The sequence below is a fragment of the Symphalangus syndactylus genome, chromosome X, assembly GCF_028878055.3.
Source record: "Symphalangus syndactylus isolate Jambi chromosome X, NHGRI_mSymSyn1-v2.1_pri, whole genome shotgun sequence".
Classification (NCBI taxonomy): Eukaryota; Metazoa; Chordata; class Mammalia; order Primates; family Hylobatidae; genus Symphalangus; species Symphalangus syndactylus.
This window is the reverse complement of record NC_072447.2, coordinates 153,179,515-153,194,551: the sequence shown is the minus strand read 5'-3', so window position 1 is coordinate 153,194,551 and position 15,037 is coordinate 153,179,515. Positions and strand designations below refer to the sequence as shown.

Here is a 15,037-nt window from a genome sequence, read left to right as displayed (position 1 = left end):
AGGCTGACAATACAAAAGTTTTGCACAAATATCCTTTTAAGGAAAAAAAAAGTCTAGACTTGAAAAAGGCAAGGTAACATTAAGTCTTAATTTCTTCAACCTTTGTTTTTAAACATTTACTTATTACGAAAAAAAAAAAAACCCAATGTACTTATGACAGACCCTGAAAATTAGCAGGGGAGAATACCTAAATTTTTAGTCGATTTTTGTCAATGTTAGACAGTATGACATGCCCATTAATATTTAAGGACCAAAAGAGAGCTTCGTGAACTAGGCGCAGTGATACCGTATGGATAGTGTCTGGAATAATCTATACTTGACTCCAGTTAGACAATGGTATTGGGGCAGCCTGCAAAGGTGATGGGGGTGAGCTCATGGTGAGTATATGTCAAAGTCTGTGCTGACATATTTTATAACAAGACAGTGTGTTCTTTCCAGCATGATTTATCTGACATTTATCAAGAGCCTATCATATAGTATCATGTATTGGGCCACAAAGACAAAAGCCACAAGGAGCCTGTCCTTCCTTGCTTCCTTCCACACAGCACTTGGTTCCCATTACTTGCAGCCCCTCTCTCGTAGAGAGCTCTTTATTTGCATTCATTCTCGATCCTTAGTTGCAAGCTCCTAGAAGGCAGGTGACGGCACACTTCTTCTCCAATCTGGTATGGTACTTTGCACTCAGAAAGCACTTAGTAAGTATTTTTTGGGATAGAATTCCAAAGGGACTGTTTCTCTAAGTTATATGACTACCATTCTTATGGCCTAAAAGGTGCTCTTCAAGAGAAACATTAATTGCAGTACTCACTGGAATTCGGTTTCGGGACCTAAAAGTTGCAACTCTCCGGAGGTCATCATCTGAGGCACGATATGGAACCACCAAAAGAGCAGGGTAAGTGTCACAGAGCTCATAGCACTTATTAATAAAAGTTATCCTCCAATGGTGATTGGGCAAGCCCTGTGAGGAAAAAAAAGAAATTCAAGTCAGTATTGCTTGACCTCATTCTCTGGATTTGGCCTTGGGCCTCTTGTCTTCCTTCTAGCAATATGTGCACATGCCTCTTTGACCACAGGGTGATGGCGGTCTACCTATTTATAATAAGGGTGCCAAATCAATAATCCAGACAATGTAAGAACACAAGACAAAACACTGGTGGTTTTTACAGTTCTAAACTATACTTTGTAAATACAGATTCTCTTGAATTCAAAGGAACTCATCTTCCTTTATTTTGTGTCCACATATTCTTTACTACCTGTACCACACAGATAAACCCAAGTTCATCCCCCGCCCATGCACCCCTCCCATCCCCTAAAAAAAATACCCTGCTTCATCTTAATCTGGCTCTAACTGAGGGTAGAAAAGAGATCAGGCAACTTCCTCTCCCTGCTCAAAATAGAGTGAATGCTTCAGTCTGCTCCAAAGTGGAAAGAGGCTGAGCTCATGAAGAAAATCACAGAGGGGAAGTAAAGGAAAACCCCTCTGGGGAGGCTCATTTCGCCACCTCCGATGAGTTTTTTTCAATCAAGTTGTTTGGAATCAATGATCGCCCTACAGTTTGTGTGAGAAATACACTCATTTGCATTTTACGCAGACTGCTAATGTGACAGGGAGACACAGAAGACACCTCCCATCCTATCATCTCCCCCACAAAATTGTATTTAGTATAGAAAAGATTCAGAGGTGGTGGAATATTCTCTCCCCATTCTCACAAATGCACAGATACACACACAAAAGTGAGCTATGTGGGTGTTTGCTTTGGGGACAGACATTGTACCTTTTCTTTAGGTCTGGCCCTAGAGACCACGGACCAAACAGATGTTGAGTCTGATGCTGAGTCCAATTAGACAGTTATAAGTCCCATCAGAAAGTTATAAGAAAAAAAGATTGAATATAATGGCAGTCTAGAACAAAATACCTTCAACAGTTCATATATGCATGCAATCTTAAAAACAGGAACTGTTTTGTTTCAAGCTAGAAGCTTTGAACTAAAAAAAAAGTCTTAATGTTATCAGTAATACTTCAAAAATAAGGTGAAAATATTTTAATACATCATTTACAGAGGTCTCCAAAACATGCAAAATGTTTTCATGGTCCTTCTTCCGCCTCAATAGCTAGTCCAGAACTGAGGCCATTAAAGTGGGAGGAGTGCAAAGCCTTAGAAAACTCAACAGTCTAAACGTGACTTATGGAAGCAACAGGATATACTATCTCACATGTGTTCTAAAGCTAAACTCCTGCACCCAAATTCCAGAGCGTCAAATCTGCTCATGAATATGCAAACCGTTGATTAAGACTAAAAAAGGAAACCAATCCAGATTTTTCATGGTGAAGGTGGTGACTAGATGGTTCTTCTCAAGTCTAGGGTTCTACAATTTTACTTTATATTCACTACCTTTTCATATAAAGCAAATGGGCTTGATCTGATTCTCAAATCTCATTCAACAAAACTTTTCAATTATCTTAAGAGCTTTGTAGAACAAGAATTGTGAATAATCCCATCGCGCAACTCCTAGCTGTCTACAGATTTGGTTATACCAGAGGTCAAACTGTGGCTCTTGTTACATATTATGCACAGAATTCCCTTAACAAAAATACTGCAAGAGACTTTTGTTCCTGAACAGCAATATGAGACCAAGCCTCTTGCCTTTATTATAGCAAATAAACATGCATGTAGGTGACATTCATATAAGAGAGCAGTAAAGGCAATTATAATGTACACTTATCAAAGCTACCTTGAAAAAGACATCACTACAGGAAAACAGTTCTAATTCATTTGAATCTGTAAACTGAAATGAATATAATTTAAATCTAACTGCAAATAATAGTTAAGCTCCCAAACATGCATATACATAGCAACATCAAGTCCTAAAGTGTAACTTCTAAAATGTTTGACGTTTCTAAATCCTAAGTATTTAACTCATTTCATAAACACAAAATTGATGCTCTTCATATAGGGAAGGAAATAGAATTTAGTGATCCAGTCTTCGATGCAGCTTGCATACGGCAATGGAATGAGCTTATAAGCTATACAGTAATAGAATGAGATATATTGTACAAAATGTGGATAATATCACCACCATTGAAAAGATACTTAGCAAGGATGTCGCTGATTTTCAGAAAGCATGGCTGATGACATACTGTCATAATGCATGTTTCAGGTTCATCACATACCAGACAATAGCATCTAACAACTTACCTGCCTCCTGTATTCTTCCACTGGATTGTAAACTGTCCATCCATCCACGTTAAACTTTTCTTCATTTAAAAATGCAAATAATGGCTAGAAAAGGCAAAAAATAAATAAAGTTCAGTGTGAAGGAATAGTCTACTATTATAGTACATCCTTTGATTTCTCGCAAAATAAATTTCACCAGATTTGCCGACCATGAAATTACAACCCAAACCAAGACTTATAACAAAAAGAAAAAAAAAAAAAAAAAACAGTGGAAAACTCAGATCAGACTTACGCTAACTTCTATCTTGAGTAATAGAAAGAAGCCTCAATTTTCTATGGCTATAAATCTCTCAATTGTTCTTTTAATGATGTTCCACAAAAAAATCAGATTACCAGACCAAAAAGTGCCTATCAATTTTAAACAGTATTAGCAATTGATCAGGTACAAGCCACTAAAAAGAAGGAAAGGAAGAAAAATAAAATTCAGGAATTATTGTTAAACAGTGCAACTGTCTCAAAAGGGAACAATGACGTGTTTATTTTTTAAAAAGATAGGATATTAAGAAAACTCTGAGCTAACTGTTCCCTGTGAATTCTGAATCAATGCCCTGGTTTCTGTGAAATGGCAGGACTCAGATCTCTCACCTCTTCTCTATATATACTCACCCTCAACATGCTCTTGATACATTTGATAGCTTCAAATACCATTCATACTCTAGTGACTAGTAAGGACCTATCATTCTCCAGCATCCCCTCTGAATTCCAGACTTGGCTATCCAAGTGTCCACTCTACCACCCCACCAGACTGCCTAAGAGGCATCTGGAGAACTCTCAAGTTAACATATCCAAAGCCAAACACCCTTGGCTCCCCCTACCCAGTCCTGCTCTTCCCACAGTCTCCCCATTTCAGTACATGACTTCCAGCTGATTGAGCTGAAAACCTTGGATTCATCTTTATCACCACATGGCTACCACCCTGGTCCAAGCCTCCATAATCTCTTACTTGGTTGATTACAAAAACCCAACTGCTCCCCTGCTTTCATCTTTGTACTTCTCAAGTCAGAGTGACAGTGTCATAGGTCAGATGAAGTCCTTTCCTTGCCCAAATCCTCCCATAGCTTTCCACTTTGTGAGGAGTAAAGGTGGAAGTCCTTTCAATGGTTTATGCAGCTGTCTGCCATCTGCCTATCTCCCCCGCCACATCTCTGCTCTCAGACTCACTCGCTCCACGTAAGTCACACCTGCCTCCTGTGCCACTCCCTAGGCACATGCCACATGCCACTCTCAGGGCCTTTGCGGCTACTATTCCATCTGCCTGGAATTTGTTTACCTCATGGCTTCTTACTTCTCTCACATCTCTGATCCAATAATCTTAATCAGTTAAGACCTTCTCTGACACCCTACAGAAAAACATGTTACCCTCACAACAGCACTCCCTTATTCCCATCTGATTTTCTCTATCACTTATGACCATTTGACATATTACATATGTACTTGTTCACTGTACATATATACTATCCCCGCCCCTAGAACGTGGGCTCCATGAAAGTACACACTTGCTTCATTCCCATCCTTTATCCCCAGTAACTACAATGGCGCCTGGTCAGAGGGAGGCAGAACACAGGCTCGCTGACCGAATGAAGACATGAAGGCCCACACAGCCCCTGTACAACCATCTTCTCTGGAGGCGCTGCGTCTGGGCACTTTTCCTCTATGTAGCTCCCTCCTCATCTGTTTTCCTCTGTCATCAGACTAATCACTTTGAACACCAGTGTTCCCTCCCCTACAACACAGTGTATTTCTGGAAAAGCATCTTTCAGCAGCAACAGTTTTCTGCATGTGAATGGCAAGAGGTTTAAGGTGAAAACTGCCCAAGAACATGCTCTCCAGAATGTCTTCTCAAACTTTCCCAGGCATGCAGCACACTCTGCAGGTCTCAACTATGGCAGCGCTAGGCCCGAGTGCTGTTTATTCTAGATGGCTGGCATAAGCACACACTGGTAATGACGCTGACCAAGCTAAGCGATGCACTGAGGCTTTAACCTGACACTGAATCCACAGCAATGCTTAATTATTCAGTACCACTGGGGAAAATATGTGATTTCTGTTAAGTTTAACTTAAAGACAGAGGGACTTTGGGCGAAAATAGCACTAAAATGTTTGGTGCACTCATTTATCATAAACAGAATATATGGGACATGCCTAAGCATTCTCTTGGCAATATATCATTACTGTGAACATCTGATACTGCACTGGTCAGTACTTGGCACAGGTAAACATTCAGGATTGTTGAATGATTTGAGTGATGTACTGTTAACATGGTTGTAGATGGTTTGAGACCTAAGGCTCTAATGTCACTTTAGAAGAAAACCTAGAACTTGCTTTCTTGAAATAAGTTCCTGACCTCAACATGGTTTTTGTTCATTTGTTTTAGTTATTTGCATCTTTCCCATGAAGCTCAAGTGAATATGGCAGCTTTTAAAAACCAAAGAGAAAAATTCCTAAATTGAAGGCCCAGATAAAGCTTTCCTTCCAGAAAAAATCATCATGTGTAGTAATGCTATCACTATTAACTTTCAAGCAGCATTTTCAACCTAAATTACTATTTTTTCAATCCCTAATGTTAAAGCACCTTCTTTTTTTTGCTTCCAGTATTCCTGTATCTTACATGAAAATTTCTAAGTTTATAAAATTGTTATCAGAAGATCAAAGCTATACGGCCTAAACAAAAATTATCTACATAACTTCCTTAATATGTTTTATAAAAGAACCTGAACAGAAGCAACATCAAAATTTTTTGTCATTAGTATGAGACTGAGACAATGTCCCCATGGTAACCACACATCAGATGGCCTCTCTCATGAGATCACTTCTATGACGATACTTTACATTCTAATATCCAGAGTGAGTCAACTAACTGGTATCCTTTAACCCGAAACATGTCTATTAGAACTGGTGACAAAACAACTCCCAGTTTACTCTTGATGCTAAGAGCCAGGCTTGGACCCCAGATATTTCAGGAAGAATTATGAATCGCACAACAGCCAAATATTTCTCCTCATGAAGCACATAGCCACACATCTAATATTAAATTGGAGCTTAGGGTAGAAAAGACTGGGTGCTTAAACCAATATTTTCACCATTCAAATAAATTAGCTTACAAACACAGAAAAACATTTTTCAAAAAGCATTATTAGGTAGTGTTTATGTGGTGTTTTTATTTAAAAACTAAGTTTTCCATAAGCTACTTGGCTCAATTGAAGGGAGCAGTCTGAAAGAGCCAATACCATTTTCTAAACTTGAAAGTAAGAGGACTTACTTTTCAGATATATTTTCTTTTTTTCTTAAAGATTAAGAGAATATAGGCTCTCAGAGTAACATAAAGTTGGATTATTACAAAAACAAAAATAAAGCAATAACAAAACACATTCATCTGTACCTCATCATCAAAAAGTATAAAATTCCCTACAAGTGGTAACTTGTTACAAGCCTAATTAAAGCTATTTCAAAATTGTTAAAACCTAAAGTGAATAGGTTATACGTCTTGAGGTTTTTAGCTGTCATTTACTTACTCTTCCAGACAATGTATTCTTTAGCACTTTATTAATGTGTTGACACTTTCAACTATTATTCTTAAATATAACCTTGGGTCAGTTTTGACCCTTAATTTGGGAACTATAAATCACATGGAGAGAGCTGGCTCTCAAGTATTTTCCATTATAACCATCAAGCAGAGCGTCTTGTTTGCTAAATGGGTAATGATAAAACTTACTCAGTGAACACGTCCAAGTACTGACTTCATTGACTATGGAAAATTCAAGAACGATTCAGTCCCAATTGAGCAAAGTCTTAAGACAGAGAAGATGTTTTGCTGAGCATCACCTTTCAGTTTATGCTTCAGCAAGTCCTACGTGGCTTTCTTCTAGGGTGTGGTCCTTATCTACGGCTCTGCCTCAGAATCGGGGGTGAAGTGGGCTGCTTTTTCCAGATGCTAAACGATGCCCTGTGCCCTGCCTCACCCCTACTGAATCAGAATCTCTAGGGGGTGACTTTCTACCTCCTTGGTCCTAGAAGGGCCATGTGGGATGTACCAGAACTCTCAGGAATGTAGCCTAAGGATTCTGTGTGGTCAAGCTGTTGGGGAGCTACTTTAGTTTGTTTTAGATTATTTTGAAATAATTATAGATTCACAAGAAGTAAATCTTCAGCCAGCCTCTCCAGGTGTTAACATCTTGTATAACTTTTAGCACAATATCAAAATCAGGAAACTGACAGAAGATACTCTCAAATGGCCACCCTCACCTTCCTCAAGTGAGCAAGTCACATCTTCCTTAATTTTGCTCTATATTAGTATTTGGGCATTTCATCAATTCACAATTCACTAGATCCCTACTAGTCAAGAGATACTGTACATGGAGACTTTTTTTTTTTAAAGCAATCATGTGCATTGTTTCTGGATTAAAAATAGCACAATGTAACATTTGAAAAATGTTAAAGGACAAACTTGAGATGAAACTCTCTGATTTCACACCAGGGATAAAAACAGCTCTGACATAGGGAATATAACTTGTCATTTTAATTTAGCTACATTTATCATTGTAACTTGTGGGGGTAAAGACTCTGAAATGACAACAGATTTTAGCTTTCACTTAATTAGCCATTATTTTTAAATGGCACCTATATAAAGATGCACTGATTTCCTTAAAACATCTAGATTGGATTTTTTGTTTATTTAAGTGGAATCTATAAATGTTAATTCTTGAGTTTCCTTTGAGGACGGACAGCTGTCTGTCACTATCAGAGGCTCTCTCCAGCTCATAATCAGGGGAATAAATTGATAAACTATGAACATTTAAAAGTGTTTTCAAATGATGTTAACAGCACGCAATGGCACAACTGATGAATGTGATTTTTCAGGAAGATGACTCTTAATGACCTATGTCTCCAAATACCTAAACTTAAAACTTCAGGGAACCACTTACTAACTGCTTCTTTTTGTTTTTTTGTTTTTGTTTTTGAGACAGAGTCCTGGCTCTATCGCCCAGGCTGGAGTGCAGTGGTGCCATCTTGGCTCACTGCAACCTCCGCCTCCTGGGTTCAAGCAATTCTTGTGCCTCAGCCTCCAGAGTAGCTGGGACTACAGGCACACATCACCATGCCCGGCTAATTTTTTTTTTTTGTATTTTAGTAGAGACAGGGTTTCACCACATTGCCCAGGCTGGCCTTGAACTCCTGAGCTCAGGCAATCTACCCCCCTTGGCCTTTCAAAGTGCTTGGATTACAGGCGTGAGCCATCGCATCTGGCCCAACTGCTTCTTTCTGGATTAAATTTTGCAACGTTTGAACAGGAATTGAAGCTAGCTTTTTTTTTTTTTCGAATTTGATTTCTGAAATTAAAGACACTCATCTTTTTAAAAAGCTTCCATCTACCATTTAAAAAAAAAAAGCTACATTCAGTCAACCACCAAATTCTACTGATTTTACCATCTGAATCTTTCTCAAAAGCATCATCTGGAGTCCCTGTCCATTGCCCCATTTCAAGCCCTCATCATCAAGGACTGGGGTGACTAGCAAAAATCCCCAGTAATGGTTTTCCTCTCTCCTCCACTCCCGTCCCCTCCACCTACTCTGCACACACTGCAGCCCAGCAATCTTTTTGAAATGGAAATTTAATCATGCCACGTTCCTGCTTAAAACCATTAAATGGCTCCCTTCACCTTCAGATAAAAAGCAGACGTTCTGAGTGGGGAATGTTAGGCTCTGCAATCTTTGGCCCAGCCTCCTCTGCCCCCAGCACTATCTCCTGTTGGTACCCCCACATGCACGCTGTGCTCCCGGACACCAAACTGCATGTGAGTTCAGCCTGCATCTGTGCGGCCTCTTTGCATGCCCACAGACTGTTCCTTCAGTATGGCATGCCAATTTCTGCCTGACAAATGCTCCTCCTCATCTTGCAGAATCTGACTCCTCTAGGAAGCCCTGCTTTGTGCTCCTGTGACATCCTGTGCACCACTGTATCATATGCATCTGTTTGCATTACCCAGGAAAACAGCACTCCTTGGGAACAGGAAGTGGGTATCAGCTCTAGATCCCTGAGCACAGCCATAATGTAGCATTCTGTAATTGCTTAAGCAACAACAGAAAGGAAAAGAAAAAGAAGAGGAACAAGGGGAGGCTCGTTCTACCATACAGTGCAACATCTTATAAAGCTTCAACAGTTAAAAGAGCACACCTGGTGCATGAATAGAATAATTAATGCAACGAGAACCTCTTAGAAATAAAATCAAACATGCAGAGGAATTCAGTGTGAGATAAGGACAGCACTTCAAATCAGCAAACTAGTCAACAAACGATATTGCAACAAGAGGGCAAGAAAGAGTTGGATTCATATCTTATACTTTAACTCCAAATAAATTCCAAATAGATGAAATACTGAAATCTTAAGGAAGAAACCAAATTACTAGAGGAATATGAGATAATTTATTTTATTTTTTATTTATTTATTTTTTTGGAGATGGAGTCTCACTCACTCTGTCGCCCCGGGTGGAGTGCAGTGGAGCAATCTCGGCTCACTACAAAATCTGCCTCCCAGGTTCAAGCAATTCTCGTGCCTCAGCCCCGTGAGTAGCTGGAATTACAGGCATGCGCCACCACACCCAGCTAATTTTTGTATTTTTAGTAGAGACAGGGTTTCGCCATGTTGGCCAGGCTGGTCTCGAATCCCTGACCTCAGGTGATCTGCCTGCCCTGACTTCCCAAAGTGCTGGGATTGCAAGGTGTGACTCACCATGCCTGGCTGAGATAATTCCTTATAAGTCTGAGTAGGGAAGATTTTCCTAATTGGGATAGAAGGCTCAGAAGCTATAACAGAAAAGTATGCAGAAGAATTAACATGGCAGGCCTGAGGCTGCTCTCCTTAGAAAGGCCTGCATACACGGTTGGCCTTGCCAGACACTTGGTAATCTGGATTTCAGCAGAGTTCTCACCACTCCCTCACTGGTAAGATTGGTTCACTGTGCCCAAACTGTTTGTATAAACAATGTGGTTTACACTGAACTCCTGCTTTTCTTCTGGAAGCCTGGAATTTTGCTTGTGCTAGGCAGTGGGTGCTTACATGGCCAGCCCCAATAAACACTGTGGACACAAAGTCTCCAGTGAGCTTCCCAGGTGGGCAGCATCTCATATGTGCTGCACAACTCATTGCTGGAGGAATTAAGTGCATCCTGTTTGATTCCACTGGACAAGAACTCTGGAAGCCTGTGCCTGGTTTCCCCCGAATTTCAACCTATGTGCCTTTTCTCTTTGCTGGTTTTGTTTTGTATCCTTGTGCTGTAATAAGCCATACCTGTGACTACAATCATATGCTGAGTCCGGTGAGTCCTCTTATCGAATCACCACACGTGGGGGTGGTTTTAGAGCCCCTCAACACAGACTCTCAAATGCTACCAAATAAATAGAAAACAATTCTCCGTAGCAAAATCCATCATAAAGTCAAAAAACATACAGGAAAAATATTAGTCACTCATATTAAACATCACTATAGCTATTACATAAAAAGTACCTACAACTAACAAGAAAAAGACCAAACATCCAAACAAAAAATAGGTAGAATATACAGAGAATGGAGAAATGCAAATACAAATAGCTCAAACCTAAAGATATTCAATTTTACCCAAACAGGATAAATGCAAAATAAAACTGGAAGCTACATTTTCACCTATTAGATTGAAAAAGATTAAAAGATCAGAAAACATACTGATCTTGCTATGGGTTGCTATGGTAAGCAGAATAAAGACCTCCCAGCCAGGGCTGGGGCTCACGCCTGTAATCCCAGCATGTTGGGAGGCCCAGGAGGGCAGATCACCTCTGAGGTCAGGGGTTCAAGATCAGCCTGGCCAACATGGTGAAACCCCATCTCTACTAAAAATACAAAAATTAGCCGGGTGTGGTGGCCCACACCTATAATCTCAGCTACTTGGGAGGCTGAGGCACGAAAATCGCTTGAATCCAGGAGGCGGAGGTTGCGGTGAGCTGAGATCGCGCCACTGCACTCCAGCCTGGGCAACAGAGCAAGACTCTTGTTTAAAAAAATAAGAAGAAGAAGAATGTCTTCCCAAAGATGTCCATGTCCTAATCCCTCAAACCTGTGTTACGTTACCATATATGGCAATGAGGAATTAAGGTAGTACATGGAATGAAGATCATAGGGTGGAGAAGCACATTCACTGGGCAATGTCTATTGGTGGATGGAAACAGATACATGACAGTGTATATAGCTCTCTACCATTAGGGTTAAGGGGGAAGGAATGTGAATCAGTTAAGTGTATAGGCCTAAACTATCACTGGATGGAGACGCAATAAACTGAAACCTTGGTTGTCTATGAGGAGGGCAATGAGGTAGCTGAAGTGTGCTGGGAGGGAGATATTTTTTCTGTATACCCTTTTACAGTTCCTGAATTGTCAATCATGAACATATATTACCTATTTACAACTTAAATTAAAAAGTAAATACTTATTGAATAAATGACCTTTCTAAAAAGCAGAATATTCTCACTGATGTCTTGGTTGCTACTGATTCCGATTAATTCGCTCTATTTACGTTAGTATATTCACTCGATAAACATTTACTGAGGCTCTACTATGAACAAGGTATGAAGTGGAGAAAAAGGCAAGGAAGACACAACCTCTGTCTTTAAGGAGTTGGAAGTCATCCAAAGGAGAGAGATGAGGAGGGTACATAGAGAGGAAAGCAGCAAGTGCCACAGGTGGGAGAGAGAAAGTACTATGAGGCCCAGAGAATGCCCAGATTACTTCTTGACAGATGGGGCTTGGAGGGACGTTGTTGGTATCTGAACTACCCTGCAAGGATAAGACAACTCTGGACAAGACGAGAACAAAAAGGCACAAATGGCAGCCAAACTCAGAGAATACATGGCCACTGGCGAACATCTCAGTCTACACACAACTCCATTGAGTGAAGACAGATAACAAAAAACGGAGAGAGGTGGGCCACACTGTGAAAGAGACAGAGATCTGCCTTCGCACCGACAGAGAGGGAGGAACTGGCTGAAGTTTGGGGGCAAGGGATAGGAGACAGAATGGAGGTAGAAAGACCTCCAAACAATGTTCCAACAGTTTAGAAGGGAGGAGATGAAGATATGAACTAAGTCAGGCTGGGGAGGCAGAATCCCCTGGATTTAGTACATGCTACGAAACAGGGGCCAGGTATGGTGGCTCATGCCTGTAATCCCAGCACTTTAGGGGGCAGAGGCAGTAGGACTTCTGAAGCCAAGAGCTTGAAATCAGCCTGGGCAACACAGTGAGACACCATCTAAAAGAAAAGAAAAATAAATTAGCCAGGTGTAGAGTCATGCACCTGTGGTCCCAGCTACTCAGGAAGCTGAGGTGGGAGGATTGCTTGAGTCCAAGAGGTCAAGGCTGCAGTGAGCTGTGATCACACCACTGCACTCCACCCTGGGTGACAGAGCAAGACCCTGTCTAAAAAGAAAGAAAGAAAGAAAGAAAAGAAAAGAAAACAAGAAAAGGAAGAAATGAAAACCTCTGATGGCCTTCATTTCGAATGTTCACATTTGAATGAACCAAGAGGACGATGATATCATTAAGAGTAACCAGGAACACAGAGGAGTGGGTTTCTGGGGCATATGAGAGTCATTTTAAACAGACCTTTTGGTGTTGCTTGAAGTTCTGTAACAGCTACAGGGAAATATAAAGCTATAGATTTGGAAGCCATGCTTAGAAAGGCACTGTTCATGGACATGAGTTTGCCCAGGGCATAATTCAGAGCAAGAAGGACAGACTTTTGTAGAAAACCCATGTCTAGATGGTAGAAGGATGCAGAGGAGCCAGAAAAGAAGTGAGAGGCAGAGATCTCAGAAGCTATGGGGAAAGTTAGGTTTCAAAAAAGAGCGAGAGGTGTCTGCAAATGTGATGGTCTATATGCCATAACGGGACTTCTGCTGAAAACACCTAAAAATGCTGGATATAACGGAGACTTTTTTACTCAGAAGCCAAAAACTAACTGCAAACAGGAATGCAGACAGCAAGAGGAACACACTGGCTTTCACTTTCAGGCCACTTCCAGAACTGGTTTTCATGGCCTCTTGGGGCACAGGAGATAGGGCCTGAAGACCTGGCCAAACCAAAATGAGGAAACCTCCCAAGTGCTACACTCAGGGGAAGGATGAATGGGAAAGGACCACCTGGGGACTTCAAGAGAACCTTCCTGTCTAGATTATTGGTGCCAAGCAAGGTAGGAAACAAATCCTTACCACCATCCCCCACTAGAAATTTGTAGTCACAAGTCAGCCCTTAAGTAGTATGTGGACCAAACTCACAAAACTTGGATGGTCCCAAAAACATCCAACCTGAGAATTTAATTCATAAGCGTCCCAAACCAGTTGTGCTTCAAGATGCCTGGCAGAAAGAAACACAAACCCCCTCTTGGTAAAATTGCCTTCAGTCATATGCTCAGAGTATTCCCACAGATAAACTTCCAAGGAATAGGAATTTGCAGGCAATAATCACAAGACACACCCACATCAGAAACAAAGTGCCATGAGCCAGCAAACACACACACCTGTGGTAGAAAAAAGGCCACAAAGACTTCGGGTATTGTAATCATCAGATGCATATTATAAATTATATTTAATGTGCTTTCAGAAGTCAAAAAGATGAGAAATCTGAGCACAGAAGAAGAGATTATAAATAATGGCCAAACAGATCTGAAAAAACAATCAAATAGAACTTTTATAATTAAAAAAACATAACAATGGAAATTTTAGCAAACAAAAACTCAGATCAGGCACAGCCGAAGTAGAAGATAAAACTGAAGAAATTACCCAGCTTACATCTCAGGAGACACAAAGGAAAGTTCCATTTTTATAAATATCCTCTTGTATCTACTCAGTATTTTAAAAGCACCACTTTGAAAGGAAGGGGTGGGATAGCTGAGAGTCAAACGATGGTGCAGTTGAAAGGCATATGGTCTAACAGACTACCAAGTTTTCTAACTTGTAGGGCCTTGGGTCATTTTCAGAAGAATCATTCCACTCCAGTGAGCGGGCTAGAAGACTGATTGCAATGAGTTATGGAGTGAATAGATGCAGGCGGGGAATTCTACGCTTCTGACCATGGACAGCAATGCTACAGGAGGCCAGGTGAAATGTCAGTTCCAGAGGACAGGCAATAGGGAGAAGAACCAAGCACATTTCAAGGCTGAGAGGGAGAAGGTGGTGGAGACAGAGAGATCAATGAGAATAGAGGACCAAGTCTTAGAGGAGGCAGGAAGGAAGGAGACTTAAAAGCATAACTAGTGTGTCAATTTGCCAAGTTTACTGTTGATTCAAGAAAAAAAAGTCCTGCCCCAAAAGGAAACAGATAACTAAGACATAACTTTTAGTCATTAGGCCACATCTAGGCTAAAAGCATGTGTGTGTGTACTTCATTTCAGTGTCCCTCTGAAAATGAGTTGTTTCTTTTTATCTATTAATTCCATAATCAGCCCAGAAAGTAAGGGTCCACTAAATTTAAGCCTCGTTTAAAATTGCAAAGCAATTTATAAAAATTTCCACATTTCTGAGGCACAAAATAAAACATCTTATGTTGGCTGGACACGGTGGCTCACACCTGTAATCCCAGCACTTTGGGAGGCTGAGGCAGGCGAATCACAAAGTCAAGAGATTGAGACCATCTTAACATGGTGAAACCCCGTCTCTACTAAAAATACAAAAATTAGTCGGGCATGGTGGTGAGCACCTGTAGACCCAGCTACTCAGGAGGCTGAGGCAGGAGAACAGCTTGAACTGGGGAGGCGGAGGTTGCAGTAAGCCGAGATCATGCCA

At 40.7% G+C, this 15,037-nt stretch overlaps 1 protein-coding gene across 6 annotated transcripts in view; it reads right to left on the bottom strand.

Annotated features, from left to right (window-relative positions):
- MTM1 (myotubularin 1) overlaps nt 1-15,037 on the bottom strand; it is a 104,367-nt gene that overhangs the window by 30,501 nt on the left and 58,829 nt on the right. For all 6 annotated transcript variants that reach the window (XM_055269276.2, XM_055269281.2, XM_055269283.1 and 3 more), the window contains 2 exons: nt 3,198-3,281; nt 809-958 (listed from right to left, as the gene is read on the bottom strand). In XM_055269276.2, the coding sequence (XP_055125251.1) occupies nt 809-958; nt 3,198-3,281 (234 nt within the window). The remainder of the gene's footprint in view (nt 1-808; nt 959-3,197; nt 3,282-15,037) is intronic.